The sequence below is a fragment of the Dreissena polymorpha genome, chromosome 6, assembly GCF_020536995.1.
Source record: "Dreissena polymorpha isolate Duluth1 chromosome 6, UMN_Dpol_1.0, whole genome shotgun sequence".
Taxonomy (NCBI): Eukaryota; Metazoa; Mollusca; class Bivalvia; order Myida; family Dreissenidae; genus Dreissena; species Dreissena polymorpha.
In genome coordinates, this window is record NC_068360.1 from 88,137,236 (window position 1) to 88,155,236 (window position 18,001).

Below are 18,001 nucleotides of genomic sequence, written 5' to 3' on the forward strand. Positions count from 1 at the left end.
ATCTGTCGGTGCAGTACCCACAAGCTTATTAGGAACACTACTATCAGAATAAATCATTCAAAATAAGTCTCTTTTAAACAGCGATGTTAATTTGGTGAAAAGTGTTGTACCTACTACTACTACTACTACTTGTACTACTAATACTTGTACTACTACAACAACTACTACTATTACTACTACTACTACTACTACTACTACTACTACTACTACTACTACTACTACTACTACTACTACTACTACTACTACTACTACTACTACTACTACTACTACTACTACTACTACTACTACTACTACTACTACTACTACTACTTCTAATATTACAACTAATATACCTTAAACTATTATAAATAGTACTACTAATACTAATACTACTATAGCCTCTACTTCTTCTACGGTGGCATAGAGGTGACATTCACTTCTGTTTTTTTAAATAGCTCTCCCCTTTTTTTCTATCTCGTGGACACGAGTTAGCTATGTCGTAGCCACGAGATAGAAAAAAGAGGAGTGCAAAACTAAATAAAAGCGGGCGTACAATAAAAAAAAGCGGTGCTTCTCTTTTTGTAAATTGTTCTCTTTTTTCTATCTCGTGGGCAACGAGCTAGCTATGTCGTGCCACGAGATAGAAAAAAGAGGAGTGCAAAAACTAAATAAAAGCGGGCGTACAAATTAAAAAAAAGAAAGGTGCAGTAAAGAAAGGCAGAGTGCATTTTCCGCTAATCTCCTCAAGATCCTGAGTTAGTCAGCCAATAATATTTTGCGTAACATGTGTAAATATTCTGGACGCATTTATATAGCTGTCAAAGCAGCAAGGCTCTGATATAGCATAATATACTATTATTAGTACTACTATTCCTGCTACTACTACTGCTGCTGTTGTTGTTGCGGATGTTACTAACTTAACTACTACACTACTATACTACTACTACTTACTAACTAACTACTTACTACTACTACCTTACAACTACTACTACTATTACTACTACTTACCTATTCTACTACTACCGACTACTACTACTACGTACTAGCTATATTCTACTACTACTCCTACTACTACTACTACTACTAATACATCTACTAGATCATGACTACGACTACGACGAACTACTGACGCTACGACTACTACTACGACACGACTACTAAAGACTACACATACTACTCTACTATACGACTATCGTTACTACGACTACTACTACTACTACTACGACTACTACTGACTAGACTAACTACTACTACTCTACGACGTACGATAGCTACTACACTACTACTACACTACTACTACTACTACTACTACGACGACGACGACGACGACGAGACGTACGAGACGACGGCTACTACGACTTCTACTCCTTACTACTACTATTACTACTACTACTACTGCTACTACAACTTACTAACTTCTACTACGCCAACAACTACTACTACTACTACTTACTACTGCTACTATTACACACTACTACTACTACACTACTACGACTACCACTTCGACGACGACGACGACGGACGACCCACGGACGACCGACCAATGGACGACGACCGACGGACGACCGAGGGACGACTGGTAGGACGACCAACGGATGACCGATGTTTGGACAAGGGACGACCGACGGACGACCGGATGACGGACGATGGACGACCGACGGACGACTCCGGACGGACGACCGACGGACCACGTCCGGAGGACGGACGATGGAGAACCGATGGACGACCGACATACGACCGACTGACGATCGGACGACAACCGACGGACGACGACGACGACTACGACGACGACTACTACTACTACTACTACTACTTCTACTACTACTACTACTACTACTACTACTACTACTACTACTACTTCTACTACTACTTTTACTGCAGTAGCAGTAGTAATAGTAGGAAGAGGAGAAGGAGGAGGAGCAGTAACAGCAGTAGCGATAGTAGTAATTGTAGTAGTAGTAGTAGAAGTAGTAGTTGTAGTAGTAGTAGTAGTAGTAGTAGTAGTAGTAGTTGTAGTAGTAGTAGTAGTAGTAGTAGTAGTAGTAGTAGTAGTAGTAGAAGTAGTAGTAGTAGTAGTAGTAGTAGTAGTAGTAGTAGTAAGTAGTAGTAGAAGCAGCAGCAGCAGCAGCAGCAGCAGCAGTAGTAGTAGTAGAAGTAGTAGTAGTAGTAGTAGTAGTAGTAGTAGTAGTAGTAGTAGTAGTAGTTGTTGTTGTTGTTGTTGTAGTAGTACTAGAAGTAGTAGTAGTAGTAGTAGTAGTAGTAGTAGTAGTAGTAGCAGCAGCAGCAGCAACATCAACAGCAGCACTAGTAGTAGTAGTTATAGTAGTATGTTATGTTATATCAGAGCATTGCCTTTTGGACGTTTACATTCGCTGATTTATTTGAGAGAACAAGATAGTATTTGATTGGCTGACTAACTCGTGGCCACGAGTTAGCAAAGTCGGGATCTCGAGATCGCGAAATTTTCTCCTCTTTTGTTTAATGCACCCTTCCTTGAATTACTGCACCGCTCTTTTTTTAATTGCACTCCTCTTTTATTTAGTTTTGCACTCCTCTTTTTTTTCTATCTCGTTGCCACGACAAAGCTAACTCAAGATCCCGAGTAACTAAGTCGTGGTCAAGAGATAGAAAAAAGAGGAGTGCAATTTAAAAAAAGAGGATAGAATGTCACCTCTATGCCACCTTATCATACAACTACTTCTTTTATTTCTACTACAACAACTACTACTACTTCTACCACTACTACTACTACCACTACTACTACTACTACTACTACTACTACTACTACTACTACTACTACTACTACTACTACTACTACTACTACGTCTTCTACTACTATAACTTCTACTATTACTTTTATAACTACTACTACTACTGTTACTGAAGCTGGTGTCAGTACCTCCTTTCTCACGAGCCACATCATTTTTGATATTTAATGCTGCGCATCAAAGGCATATCGGTCCTTATCAGATAACAAGCAAGTTTTTAGAAATGACCACATAAAATGTGTTCATGGAAGTGTGCATCAACTTAATGTATTAAAGAATGTTTGAATAGTGCAATGTATTGAAATCAGATAAAAAAAGGTAGAACGATTATCAAGTGAGGTCGAGTTCTGATCAACGGAACTTGATTATCGAAACTGAATGAACCTTAGGTTTGTGTGTTTCAGAAAAGATTATAGTAATATTACTTGATTTAACATGAGAATGGTATTTCAAGAACCAAAAGTAAACAGTCTTGATGTATCGTTTTTGGACAGATTCCAGTCAACAAATATAAGACCATTTCTTTCCATTAATTTCTTAATTTATTGCCGTAACACATATGTTGGGCAAAACAATAATTTTTATCTATTTCACGTTTTGGTAAATTGACAACATTAAAAAAATGTTTTAGATTCGCAAATATTGGTTGTAGTTATGATATTTATGAAGAAACAGTAATACGTAACATTAACCATGCTCTAAAATATCCATTATATGCATATTTTGACGATTTTAAAAACGTGATACTTATAAAGCGTTGCAACGCGAAACGATTGAATAACTTGGAGAGTTTTGTTGTTGTCTTTATATGTTGTAATACTACGACGCTTACTTATATAATGTATAAAATGCATCTTATATTGTGTGAGGGCGGTTGGCCGAATGGTCTAAGCGATAGACTTTTAATCCATTTACTCCAGGGATCAGGGGTTCGTGCCCAGTTAAGGGCTCCTTTTTTCTTTATTTATTTAAATCATGTTTTTAAATGGATATTTTTAGATCCAATGTTTACATTTTTCAATATAAAGCATTTAATGACAAACTTAAAAACATGCCAAAATCTGTGAAAAGGCCTCTTTTATGAAAGTGATAAACTGTCAATACACAACATATTGCATGAACAATCACAACGCTAAACATAAACATAAATAATATATTAAGCACAATATTTATTAATTGTTAACAAATTCATATCATCTAAAATGGAAACGCAATATGTTATATAGTTTACCAATAAATGTAATTGTGTATTACACAAATATTTTGTTTACATCACTTTGCTCTTGTTCCTGAAAACGAATACGTCCTGTTGATTGTGCTAATCCATGATATCAGCATCGTAAACTGCGTTCTTAAGTGCGTTTGAGTTTGGCATTTCACATTAGCAAAATTGTGTCTGTCAAACTAAATTATTAAAAAGCATTTTTAACGAGCTCGGTTTGGCATTTCATAAAAGTAAAATTGCTTCGTTCAAAATAAATTTTTATAATTAGTGTGTAATAACACTTGGTTGGCATTTCTCATTTATCACGTCATCAAGCCGAATGTTTATTTCTCTTTCATTGTATACTGTACAATTAAAGAATAATTTAAAACAGTTTATTACTTCGTCAATGCTCTGTATTGAGGATATATTAATACTTTTTCTGTCCGTTCGTGATTCTTTTGTCATTGGAACCTGACTGTAAGGACATAATGTTAACAATTCTTGAAAGCATGAATCTTAATGAAACAAATTGTGCTCGAAATCAGTTTTGCACCGAAAACACGTGATTTGTTTGTCAAAAGCCTACATAATAAATAAAAAGTATTTAAACTACAATTTATTATCCAGTGGAACCTATCATTATTTTCAAACAAATATATTGTTTATTGTATAATAGCATTGATATTGAAAGTACATGTAATGTTTACTAACGGTGAACAGCTATTTCAAGACATGTGGATTGGATTGGTAATGACACCGCACTCTCGACTAAGGATTCACGGTACTTTTATTTTCATCACAATGATGAATAAGCGAAACTTCTAACGACATTAAGAATTTGCTTATTATCCATATGAGTCAATATGGAATATAAATGAAATACATGTATATTTTCATCAAGGTTTAGGTTTATGCATATATAAAACTTCGATATGACAAAGTACCTCTTAACTCACACAAAAAATATAACAACGTCATAGTTTTGCACAGATGTCAAAATTGTGCCGTTCTACGGAGCCGAAACCGACGATGAAACTAGATGCGGACGCCGATGTATAGGAATGTATTATGGCCTTTATAAAAAATATGCGTTGCTTTTTAATTCAGTAATTGAACAATATTTTTCTTTTCATCGGTGTATGAACTGTCAAGAAAATTACGCAAAGTTTATGAACGCCGTCATAAACCGATGAAATACAGATGCATTTGCGCAGAAAGTACAGGCGCCACCCTGCCCACTATAGCCACACGAGGTCCATGGTGTATATAATGGAGAAGAAAGCTACTCATGCGCAGACTTGTCTGGAGGTACGCCGGACGCAAGTGGCATACTTACCGCTTTTGCACGACACGTGTAGTATTTTGTTGTGCTTTTGACTCGGGTTAGATTACCCTGATTAATCTGCCGGAGTGGATTCAATCAGTTTTAAATGTGTTTCTGATGATAGACGCATCTTGTTCTAAGGTAACACACTTTACACAGCCTTGCAGGATATACGCATCACAACAACTCTGGTTCCCACATTAACGGTTAGGATTGAATTATTAGTAACAATTGCCCAAGGACGGTACAGCCAATTTCACCATAATTGCGGGAAAATTATCCAAATATGAACAACGCGATGTATTTACTCAGACAGCATGGGTCTGGATTTTGATACGTACGGAACAACTTTTCACAAATTAATGATAAGCAAATGGAAACAGATACTCAGATGCATCATAGTTGTTGTATGTGCCGTGTTCTGTGAAAAGAGCGTTTAATCCATGTGCATACTCAGGAACAACACTTTCCGCTTTTATGGTATTTTTCGTTTACATAAAGTCTCTTATTGGCAAAAATCCATTTTAGGCGGAAAGTGTCGTCCCTGATTAGCCTGTGTGCACTTCACAGGCTAATCTGGGACGAGACTTGGCGCACATGCATCAAACCTCTTTTTCACAGTGCACGGCCCTTATAAATCAACACGAACATTACAAAATCGTTTTTCATAAGGGTTATTATACATGCCTTCCGCACGGTAAGCATATAAGTCTACATTTTGTATAATGAACACTTTTGCAACAGATATTGAACACATAGTAATTGTAGACTTTCAAACATCAACATGTGTTCGTTAATTTAAGGTTCAACTTTCGGTAATAAAAATTAAGTAAAAACGGACTTGTTTTCTTTTTAAGCAGTATACAAATCCAAAGCGATGCTATATATTTTAACCTTAAGGCTAAAGACAACGTTTACAACAGTTGCTGTTCTTCCATAAAAGGATTACATCTTGGAGACAGTATTTTTCAAGCCGCCCCGTTGAATAAGTCTCTGTACAATACAATCTATGCAGAAACATACATTTTCAGTTTTAGATCAACAACAATTTTGAGTTAAAATTGCACTCGTGTGGCCTTTATCAAAGCGTACCCATATGATATAGCTAATATATGACCCATTGGAACATATATGAACCAGCCTTTACGGGCATGCCCCGATACAACAAATATGCAGAAGTTTTATCTTTCTTTTTTCTTTTTTATAAATGTATTGTTTGAGCATGAAATTAAAACATGGCTCCAAGCAACTGTTATTGACTCTTTAAATGTCATTTATATGCAATTTTTTTTACATGAATCATATATTTATTTTAATTCCCTTCCATACTTTGCATGGACAGTTCCAAGCCGATGATACCCGTTTTAGTATGTTTTATGTTCGGTGTTGTTATGTAGATATTGTCTTTCCTGATAAATTCATTGTATCTACATTATAAATTATATATTATGAAACATTGCAAAACGTCAACGTGGCGTAGTGGATATGGTGTCGGCCCGGCGACCTGGAGAACATAGTTTCAATCCAAAGTGTGGGAGCGTTCTTTAGATCTGCTAAAAAAACACCAAATTCTGCTTCTACCCGGGAAACTTACTCCAGGGCTTTTCAATAAGCCTCAGGCTATTGATGCAATTGAGCTGAAATAAAAAGGTTTAAACTTACATATATAGACTCTATCCAAAGATCTATAAAAAATAATTATTGAAAGATCTCTGCTCTATCTCAAAATAATTTTGGACCAAAAGTTGTCTATATGGTTTCAAAAAATATGGGGTTTGAAAAGTCTTGGTCTCATTATATATTATATTTACGGAGGAGAGGAAACAATACATCAGTATTAATTTAAAAGCGGTTGATCTGAAAGGCATTTCTTGTTTGAAATGTTACTCTAAAGAGAAATCTTGGAATGTATCTTTCTAGTTAAACCTGAAATTGTGTTCAGATGAGTTTTGTACATGAAGAAATTTAGTTTATTTATATATGGGGATATACACCAACAAAATCATGTCTTACGAAATTTATTGTCTAAAAGAATAAATACAAAATAATTAGATTAAACAAATTGTGATACAATCATTATTTGTGAGTATTGGTATGTATGTGCTGAGAAAAAGAATCAAAGAAAAAAAATAAGTATGTAAAATTAACGTATAATTTGTCAATGGAAAGGACACATTAACTTTTAGTCATTGCAGAAAAAATAGTTTGAGCAAAATAAAGACTTTATAAAAAGACATTAACATAAACTGCTGTCATAATAGTTACAAAGAAAACGCCCCCCCCCCCCAAACAAAACGTGAAAAAATGTCATTAAATGTGAACCATTATGTACTAGAATGTTTTAATTGAAAAAGGGGCATAATGCTTGCAATTTCAAAGAAAACAAAATCATTACATGGAGAAATTAATATAATACAAAATTCTTGCAATTTTGACTGCCGTTTTTGTCTAAGGATGGACGGATAGACGGACGAACGGACATACGTCCATGGTCATTTAAGTATACCCCACTTGATTATGTGGGTATAATAATGGGCGTTTCTTGTTAAAACAAAAAACTAAAATCTTTGGAACAATCTAAAATAATGTTCATAATAAAAACAAAACTTAAGAAATAGTTTGGCTTCACAAGGAATTGGACTCTGCACCTTTTGGTGCAAATCCTAAAGTGATACAACCCCACCATTTAAGGCAAACGTTGTCAAATTGTTTGATAATTTTTGTCTATTGCGTTAAATCATTATTTACTAACTAAATATTATTTTTAAATAATGTCTTAACCATAAGTATTATTTGGCTTGTTCAAATATAATGTATAAATTCTTTTATGAACCTCAATCTGTTCAATTGTTCTAAAATTCAGGTATCATACATCTAAATAAATTTTCAAACACCAATCTCAGATTGTTTGCAGTTTTTTGCTCCTCAGAATCATCCGAGATTAACATTGTACACACAAATTCCAATTTTGTATACTGACTTTCATTTTGAATGTTAACATCCAGTTCATATAATTATTATTAAGCACATTTATTTTAGATGAAACGTGGTTTATAAAAGAAGATAATTAAATGAAACTAAATCACAGTAAATAATTATATATACATGTATACAAAACTCTCTAGAAAATCTTCTAAGTGTAGAGGAAATTTTAATAAATAAGTAGTACAACAAAAACCATATGAATTTACATTTATCACAGATAAGAAACTAGACCTGGACGGACAATATCCTAACAATTGGATTACCAAATTATAAAACAAGAGGCCCATGAGGGCCTGAACCGCTCTACTGGCTGGAATCAATAGGGCTCAAGCCCTTAATAGTATGAACAATCTAAGTTTTAAATAAACAGACCCAAAATGGGAAACTTATCGCATAAACAAGAAACGTAAAATTTCAACTTCAAATAGCTCCTTTTCAACAATAAGTCAGACACATTTTCTTCACTCTCAATGGGGTTCTGGCCCTTGATGATATAAAACATCCGCTAAAGTTTCAAAAGGATAGAACTTTATATGTAAACAAACAAGAAATGTGTTTGTCGGAAACACTATGTCCCCTTCTGCGCCGCTTTGGGTTTTTTTACCTTTGACCTTGAAGGATGGATGACCTTGACCTTTCACCCCTCAAAATGTGCAGCTCCATGAGATACACATGCATGCCAAATGTGAAGTTGCTATCTTCGATATTGCAAAAGTTATGGCAAAATGCTAAAGATTTTCACTTTTTCTCAAATTCAAGGGGAGATAATTCTGGACTTATAACTCCGATTTTGCTCATTTTCAATAGAGTTTGACTAATTATTCAGATAAAGACACTTTGCAAGTTGGGAAATGATTGGATGAAAACTGTGGACTTTATTGCGTAAACAAGCCTTATTTCACAATTTTCTCAAATTCAAGGGGAGATAATTCTGGACTTTTACTCTGATGTAACCCATTTTCAATAGGGTTCGAGTACTCATTAATATAAAGACACTGAACAAGTTTGAAAAGAATCGGATAAAAACTGTGGACTTTATCGCGTAAACAAGAACAAGTCTAATGCACGCACACACGCACGCACGACGGAAACAACGCCATGACATAAGCTTTTCAGGCCTTCGGCCAGTAGAGCTAACAAAACACTGGTCAAAAGCTTCGCTGTCTGCTTTAGAGTAACGCAACATGTCATGGTCTCATGAGCACACAGCTTTGCTTCACAAAAGAAAAATAGTTTTCATATTCATACATAATTATCATGTTAAGAAAAATGATTTATTATTATTTTGGCTTCACACGGATTCAAATCCTGATCCTTTAATACATTACTTATTACAACACCAACATTTAAGGCAAAGGTTTTTAAACGGATATTTTAATACTTAATCTATTCCGTGAGAGAACTCCTTACAAAACAAACAATATTATTAAACATTTCTTACTTAATTATTTGGCTTGTTTAAATGTTATGTATACATTGTTTTTTGCATGTGACTTTAAAAAAAAAATACCATTTGATGCTATGTGAAGTTGTGAACGAGTCCTTTTAAGATCTTATTTTGGTAATAGGTCAAAAGAAGTAAACATTTGGAGCAGTCAACAACAATACATGAATTAAGTCAAAATAACAATTTAACATTTTGTTAAACAGAAATCATTATGTTGATTTAATAAAATCTTTTCTTTGAGGTTTTCACTGTACACACCCATAACAATATTGTATACAAATTTAAGAAGCCACATTTTTTGGTGAATTCAGAAACTGAGTAACATCTTTAATGTTAACATCTAGTTTATGTCATGATTATAAAGCATGTATACGTTGGATGAAAAATGGTTTACAAAAGTAGATCATTAGATGAAACTAAAATCACAGTTATAATGATAACTACATGTATATAAAAATCTCAAGAAAATCTGATCAGTGTAGAGGTAAAATATATAATAACAATTAATAAATCATATATAACACACCGTAATTCTGAGTGTTTATCACAGATAAGAAACAATAGCAGGACAATCAATATGCTTATTTCTTTAACCAATAATGAACAAAATTGAAATGTCAAAAACTGATTATTCTCATAGTATTCATATAAATTACCTTTTACATAGAAAATGCCTTTTTCAAACATAAAAGAAACTACCAATCAAACAATGCTTTCAGCATACGAGTCGCGTCATGCGAAAAAGGGCCTTATGCCTAATGCATCTAGCATGGCTCAAGATCAGCCTGTGGAATTGTGCAGTCTGGTTAGGTGCTGCGCTTTCTGCTATAAAGTAACACAAGGTATATGTACTGTGCTCTTATAAGCGGACATGGTAGCTCATGACCAGACTGTCAGGATGTGCAGGCTGGTATTGAGCTATACTGGGCGCGTATTGCATGAGACCTATTTTCGAATGATGGGGGTCAAATTGTACTAAAGATATTTCTAATGCAGGGAGCACATGTTCAAGTTATATAACTTTCAATAATGTTGACATCATATTACCTTATATTATATATATATATATATATATATATCTTACATGACAACCGTGTTGAGAAATAAATAATGAAGGAAGTCATGATGGCCCAAAGTGATCACCTGATTACAAGAAATGACAATGACCAGTTGGGTCAGTTGAATAACATTACCCACAGCACTGCCCCACACCAGAACATAATCTAATTCTTTTTATTGTCAATTGACAATTACAATCAAGATGCTGGTCTGACCAATTTGTGAATTCAATTGAAACTGTATGGGTAGTATTTTACGCTAATGTACTCAGGTGAGCTAAAAACAAACACTTAGATTTATAGAATTATGGGCTAGTTTAAAATAACCCATATGATATTGCTTCAGTGTGGTATATGCAAAACAATGCCATAAGTTCACAAATGCTGTATGTGTGCTAAAGCTTATAATTGTACTTAACCTTGTTTTATTTCCTTGTTTGGTCACATAAAAACAGAGCTGTTAATAATTTATGACTAGGACATTATAGTGTTTTGCATCTGAGACTGTTTCTTTAAACATATTAAAAGGTGGACATTTTTTTCCAAGTAAGACAAGCATGTTATTTAAAAGAGGGACTTTGTTTCAAAAAAATAAAACAAGTTGCTTTTCAGGAGGCTTATAATGCATTTTGTCTACCTTCGAGAAGAGATTGGATTGGAGGATAGTATTTCCTGGGAAAAAAAATGAAGTATTGTCCTCCAAGATTGACATATAAATATAATATTAACTAAGATTGTCATTGTAATAAGTAATATATTGATTATCTCATGCAATGAGATTGAGTCATTATTTCTTGGGAATGATAACTGAATTATTTGCAGCAACATCAGACATCTTCCTCTCAGTGACACTCACTGTCAACCTTTTCTTAATCTTAATAGGACCTATTACATCACAATACAGGCCTTGCTTTTTAGTTTCTCTTTTGAACCCTGTGTCATGGACCTCTCAAGCCTTGGCCTGATCTGTGTTGACGAAGCCTTGCTTTGTTCTACCTCTTTCTTAGATTCCTTTCCAAAGAAGGTCTTACTTCTGGTGCCCAGCTCGGACTGGCCCTGGCTGTTACTCCTGGTACCCAGCTCGGACTGGCCCTGGCTGGGATCATTGACCTTTGCTGGTACTGGAGCTTGGCTGAGACCTGTATTCCCCACCTTTCCAACATCTTGAGCGATTTCCATTTTCGTTTCCAAGGCATTCTGAACGTCTTCTGCGTGAGCATCTTTGCTTTCTTTTTTCCTTTGGTTGCTTTCAATTGCCATTTCTGATGGAAGGATCAGCTGCAGACCTGATTCCTTTTCTGTTTCTTTCTTAGCTGATCTGATCATCTTTCCTTTGCTTTTCATAACCTTTTCTTTGCCAAAAGCCTCGTCCTGAATGTGTATACAAAGAGTATCTCTTAATGAGTAGGTGCATAACAATATTACTTTAGTCCGAATATGATAGAGCCAGTTAAAACATGAGTCACTAAGTGTAAGTCTTGGACCGTAATGGTTAGTATATTTATTTAGTGGGATAAAAGGTTATAGTAAGTGCCAAACATTGAAAGTTCTTCAAAATCCAAAACAATAGATGTGATTGTATATATCAGCTATAGGTTCTTTAGATGTGCAAAATGAAAATTCATGCTAAATGACCCTAACAAATACTTGACCTATTGACCTTTAAATCAATAGACGTCTTCGTGTTGACAACAGTAAATGGCATACCAAGTGCATTAATTGGGATGATATGATATCAAATATTTTCTAGAATTATGTTGAGATAAGTTCATGTTATATGCCCTTGCAAAGACCATGTTTAATAATGAAAAAAGGAGCACTTTACCTTACTACTTGTTTCAGGTTTTATATCACTTGGTTGAATTCGTGTGATGTTTGATTGGTACTTTTTGTCCAGCAATTTTTCTGAAAAAAAAACAACAAACAATGGATTTACATCAATCACTTGGCTACATAGTTTTACAGGTGCTCTCACTTTTATTGGGCAAAGATTAGTAAACTAAAGTGTTACAGCACTACTCAGTACATATCCTTACAACTGCCATACTTAGATCCCTGCTAATTTCTCACTTATCTGAGAAATCATAACAACAAATATTTAGAGCAGGTTTTATGAAGATAGTGCAAACCAACATAACTTCTTGAGTGTTAACAAGATTTCCTTTTTGTTTGACCTTGTGACCTAGTTTTCGACCAAATGACTTAGTTCCAAACTCAGGCGAGATATCAATGAGACAAATAATACGATAATGTTTCATAAAGCCTTTAAAGTGTTCACAAGGCACTGAGATCGAAAAAGCTTAATTCAGTATGTTGTGCTCAGTTTGGCTAAAAACACAATTTTTACACACCAGGGTCTCTTTTGGCCATATCGGAGGCAAAGCCTGTGGTTCCAGGCAGGTTGGTGTTCGAGAAGCCTGCACGAAGCCCGTTGATCATGGTCATGTCATCGTTTCCCACCTTCTCTGAGCTAGCAGTCTCAGCCTCCTCAGAGCTCAGTACTGTTACTTTCATGGAACTCTGGTGTTTCTCACACAACCAGATTACCTTTCCATTGGCCATGCGGCATCTGCATGTAACAAATCAAATTCATGTATTATTGAAATCAGCCATTCATGTTCATGTGTTATTGAAACCCTAATGACAGCCAATCAAAATTAATTGTATTTAAAATTGGAAAATCAACAAGAGCTGTCTCCATAGGAACACATATGCCCCCCAAAAATGCTTTGATAGAAGTTATTAGCATTTTTCAAAACATAAACGCAGATTTTGAAACCTAAACGCGGACCCTAAGTTCAATGTCAACGTCATAGGGGTCAACATTTGTGTGCGTATGGAAAGGCCTTGTCCGTATACATATGCATACCAAATATGAAGGTTACATCTGAAATGACATAGAAGTTATGAGCATTTTTCGAAACCTAAACGCAAAGTGTGACGGACAGACGGACATACTGACGGACAGACAGACTATGCTATCACTATATGCCCTCCTTCGGGGGCATAAAAAGTACAGAACCCCTTCTGGGAGCTAATCAAAATTAAATGGTATTGAAACCTTATAGCACGTCAAAAAAGTCAAATGGCATAGAAATATTTAAAAATTGAATGGACATCAATGCTGCAGCCAGCTAATGAAAACGAAATGGTAATGAAACCATACAAGCAGCCCACCAAAACGGAAATTATCACAGTCTGCCAATCAAATTGTAGAAACCATTGAGTTTTATAAAAACTGTACTAGCAGCCAATTCAATTCATATTGAATTGAAATCTGGCTTAACAGTTTATCAAATTGTCAAATTGTATTTATTGAAACCCTTGAGCAAGCCAATACATTTGATGAAATCATACATGCCTGAAATAAAATTGAAATGGTATTGAAAACTTGGAGCCAGTCAATAAAACTCGTATGGTTATTGAACACATAAAAGCAACCAATCATTTTCAAATCAAATGAAACCCTTAAAACAGCAAATCATTTTTCAATGGTAATAAAAGCGAAGAGAAATCCAATAAATTTCAAATCGCAAACCATACAGTTAAATTAAGTTATATATATGTTTAGTTTGCTATAAATGCAATTGTAACGTTTAAGGTTGATATTATGTTACTCTCTGGTAAATGCATGTATCTTGATATAATTATACTTATAATAGCTAAACAATTTGTTTTATTAATTTATAAACATATACTCAGTTTTATATCCAGTAGGGATAAAGATATACATCTGCATGTAACAAATCAAATTCATGTATTATTGAAATCAGCCATTCATGTTCATGTGTTATTGAAACCCTAATGACAGCCAATCAAAATTAATTGTATTTAAAATTGGAAAATCAACAAGAGCTGTCTCCATAGGAACACATATGCCCCCCAAAAATGCTTTGATAGAAGTTATTAGCATTTTTCAATGTGTTATTGAAACCCTAACTATAAACATATATTTAAAAAAATATATTTTTTTTAATTTAATGACATGAAGATTAAAGTTGACATTAAAACTCACAAACAAATATATGGCCAACACTTCCCTATTTTCAATGTTCTCTAATGTGAAGTGATGAAGGATTCCAGACAGTCTTTCACAAAAACCAATTTACTAAACATATAAGTGTTTCATTAACTACGTAGTATGCTGATCCTACAATAGATTGGACTAAACGAATTTTTCAAATCACATTGACTATAAGTCATGCTTTGTTTTGTTTTGAAAAAACAACAACACATGTATACCAGTATCATTGGGACAGTTTCTACATTCCACAGCAGGACATTTTTCTCATAACTTACCACAACAGTTTTCCCATTACTCATCGGGACAGTTTTCTACCTTTAAAGTTTTACCATAACTTACCAGGAAAGATTTCCCATTACTTACTGGGAAGATCTTCCTATTACTCACATGGGCGGTATTTCAATTACTCAACATAAATGTTTTCTCATTACTCACCTGGACAGATTTCCATTACTCACCAGGACAGTTTTCCCATTATAAACCCTGGACAGTTTCCATTACACAGCGGGACAGTTTTCCCATTACTCAACTGGACAGTTTTCCCGTTACTCACCGGGATAGTTTTCCCATAGACTTTTGGGAATCCGAAGTGATAACCATCTCTCTGAATTCATGATAGATCTGCTGATAGTCTGATGCTGAAGCTGATGGATTCTTTAAAAATAAATTGTTTACACTAATCAAACAACATAATACACCACTAAATAAATCATGCAGTTATTTTTCCATAAAGAAATGCATACACCAAGGTCTAAATAATTTTTATTTGTTGTTTTTGTGTTGATGTTATTTAAAAAAAAGAATTGGTTAGAATGCAGGCACTGATAATTTTAGCCGATCTTTTAAGTTGTTTTTTTCATTAAAAGACATAATATCAATATGTAATGGGAGAATTTAACTTTTGTTTGGAGTAAACACACATACAACAGGATACAGCTCCAGCCTTTACCATTTATTGTAATCTAACATATGTGTGGTTTAAAGCGTTAATTTAAACAAACTTTCTTAATAAATATATTTTGCCCAATATTTTATTCTTTCCAAAAATATGATGATCACAAAATAAAGAAATCTAAGCTATGTAAAAATAAATCAGTTCACCTCTTCTAGCCATGTCATGTAATCTTCCCCCATCTCATGTTGAACGCAGTTAAGTGGCAATTTCTTGTTAAACTTCATCACTGCCATCATACGAGACACAAAGGGACAGAACTTATCCAGCAGATTTTCACCAAAATCTGAAGGCAATGGCAATGGGTCTGCAGCCACATGCCAACCCTAGAAAAACAAAGGTTGAAATATTGTTGCAATTCTTTTGTCAGTTGTTTCCGGCCATTTTCAACACAGTTTACAGTGACAGAAATAAGCACAAGGTCCGTAGCCTTGCTCTGGCAAATGATCAATCAGACAATCAAAATGTAAAGTGTATAAGTACCACAGTATATGATGTCCCTATGATGAAACTCAATCAATTATTTTACCTAAAGTAATAAATCAAATTTTCTAAGAATAACATTTCCAAATAATGACTAGCAATTAACTAATAAAATATTAAGCCAAAACTGTAACTTTGTATCAGATTTTGATTAGATAATATTTGGTAACCACGAAGAGTGATCTCAGGATATTCTCTTAATACACCAAGTACTAGTTCTACCCAGGTAAAGTCTCAAGTCCTGATTTATAAGCTTAAGGGTTTCCAACGCAATTTAAAACTAAGCTCTTGAAAAACTAAGCTAAATGCATCTGCGTAAAGCATCCCAGATTGACCTGTGCAGTGCACACAGGCTAATCATGGAAAACACTTTAATTGCAATAGATTTTTGTTTAAAGGGGACGTTCTTTAAAAGAAAAATTCCATAAAAAAAGTGTCGTCCCTAATTAGCCTGTGCAGCCTGCACGGGCTTAACTGGGCTGACTCATTATTGACGTGCATTAAGACCAGTTATCCCTGAGCGGGGTTCTACTGATCTCAAGTAGGTTACTATATACCCCACCTCATCATGTTCACAGAGTGTGAGTACACAGTATCTCTGCACTCTGAAGGCTGCCTTCAGGTCAGACACTTTCTTGGAGAGAGTCCTTCTAGGCGTAGAGAGTTGATCGGCTGATGACTCACCATCCTTTTCACTCTCTTGTTCATCCGTCTTCTCATCTGTAAGCAAATCACAATGAATTTGAGTAAGATATAACTGATAATTGATAATTTACTACTAAATGTCAGTTGGCATCATGACTAACACATTCAAAACTTACGATTTGGCCATGGTTCTTGACCCTCCTTCTTTCAATATTGGAAAAATTTAACTCCCAAAACATTACCAGTAGAGAAATTCTTGTTTAAATCGCTTATTCTTTTATTTACGTCAAAGCATTCATTTAATACTATCTTAAAAGAGATCATATAAAGAAATTTTCAGCAAATCAAATCCTCTCCCCTTGGTCCCTTTACTCACACGCTTCAATTTGAGCCTTGTTCTGGGTAACCTTGGGTTGATAAATGTTTGTAAAGTGCCATCCCAGATTAGCCTGTTCAGTTTGCACAGGCTATTAAGAGATGACAATTTGCGCCTCAGTTTGATTTTTTGTAAAGAAGAGACTTCCTTCAAATTAAACATTCCATAATAATGGAAAGTTTTATATCTGATTAGTCTGTGCAGACTTCACAGGCTTATCTGGGATGACAATTTATGCAGTTGCATTAAGCCCAGTTTTACCAGAACGAGGCTCATTTCATTAGCCCTTGCCATGTGGGCTTCTGACTCTTCCCATCCCTGCATACCTGGGTTCACGCCTTGTTTTGACTTCATGAAGTCGATAACAAACAGCCTCGGGTATGTACCAATCTCTTGGTGCTCGGCATAGAATGCCAGCTGACGAAGCAACTTTCTCTGGGCCAACTCAAACAGCTCCTGTCAGAAACATACCATTACATGGGTAAGAGGCTATGAATACAAGACAAAGATTGGTTAGAGGTTATGAATACAAGACCATCAAGATGTTATAATTTCATTGGAAGAATCTATTAATACATATTTTCTTTTACACATCATCTTGCAACATCATATATAATCAAAATAAAGAGATAATATCATGGCGGTAAAACAAAACTTTAATAATATTTTGACAACACAAGCACCAACGGTTTTTCTTAAGATTTTCAAAAGAAAAAAAAAATGTGTTTAATTAATGCGTAAAATAATTAAAAT

At 34.7% G+C, this 18,001-nt stretch overlaps 1 protein-coding gene across 1 annotated transcript in view; it reads right to left on the reverse strand.

Moving 5' to 3' along the window:
* Nucleotides 1–10,045: 10,045 nt before the first annotated feature.
* The window catches only part of LOC127835882 (uncharacterized), an 85,242-nt gene continuing 77,286 nt past the window's right edge, over nucleotides 10,046–18,001 (reverse strand). The window contains exons 40-46 of the mRNA XM_052362306.1: nucleotides 17,575–17,704; nucleotides 16,790–16,947; nucleotides 15,894–16,070; nucleotides 15,346–15,446; nucleotides 13,120–13,337; nucleotides 12,594–12,673; nucleotides 10,046–12,139 (exon numbers count right to left, since the gene is read on the reverse strand). Of these exons, the coding sequence (XP_052218266.1) occupies nucleotides 11,657–12,139; nucleotides 12,594–12,673; nucleotides 13,120–13,337; nucleotides 15,346–15,446; nucleotides 15,894–16,070; nucleotides 16,790–16,947; nucleotides 17,575–17,704 (1,347 nt within the window). The 3' untranslated portion in view covers nucleotides 10,046–11,656. The remainder of the gene's footprint in view (nucleotides 12,140–12,593; nucleotides 12,674–13,119; nucleotides 13,338–15,345; nucleotides 15,447–15,893; nucleotides 16,071–16,789; nucleotides 16,948–17,574; nucleotides 17,705–18,001) is intronic.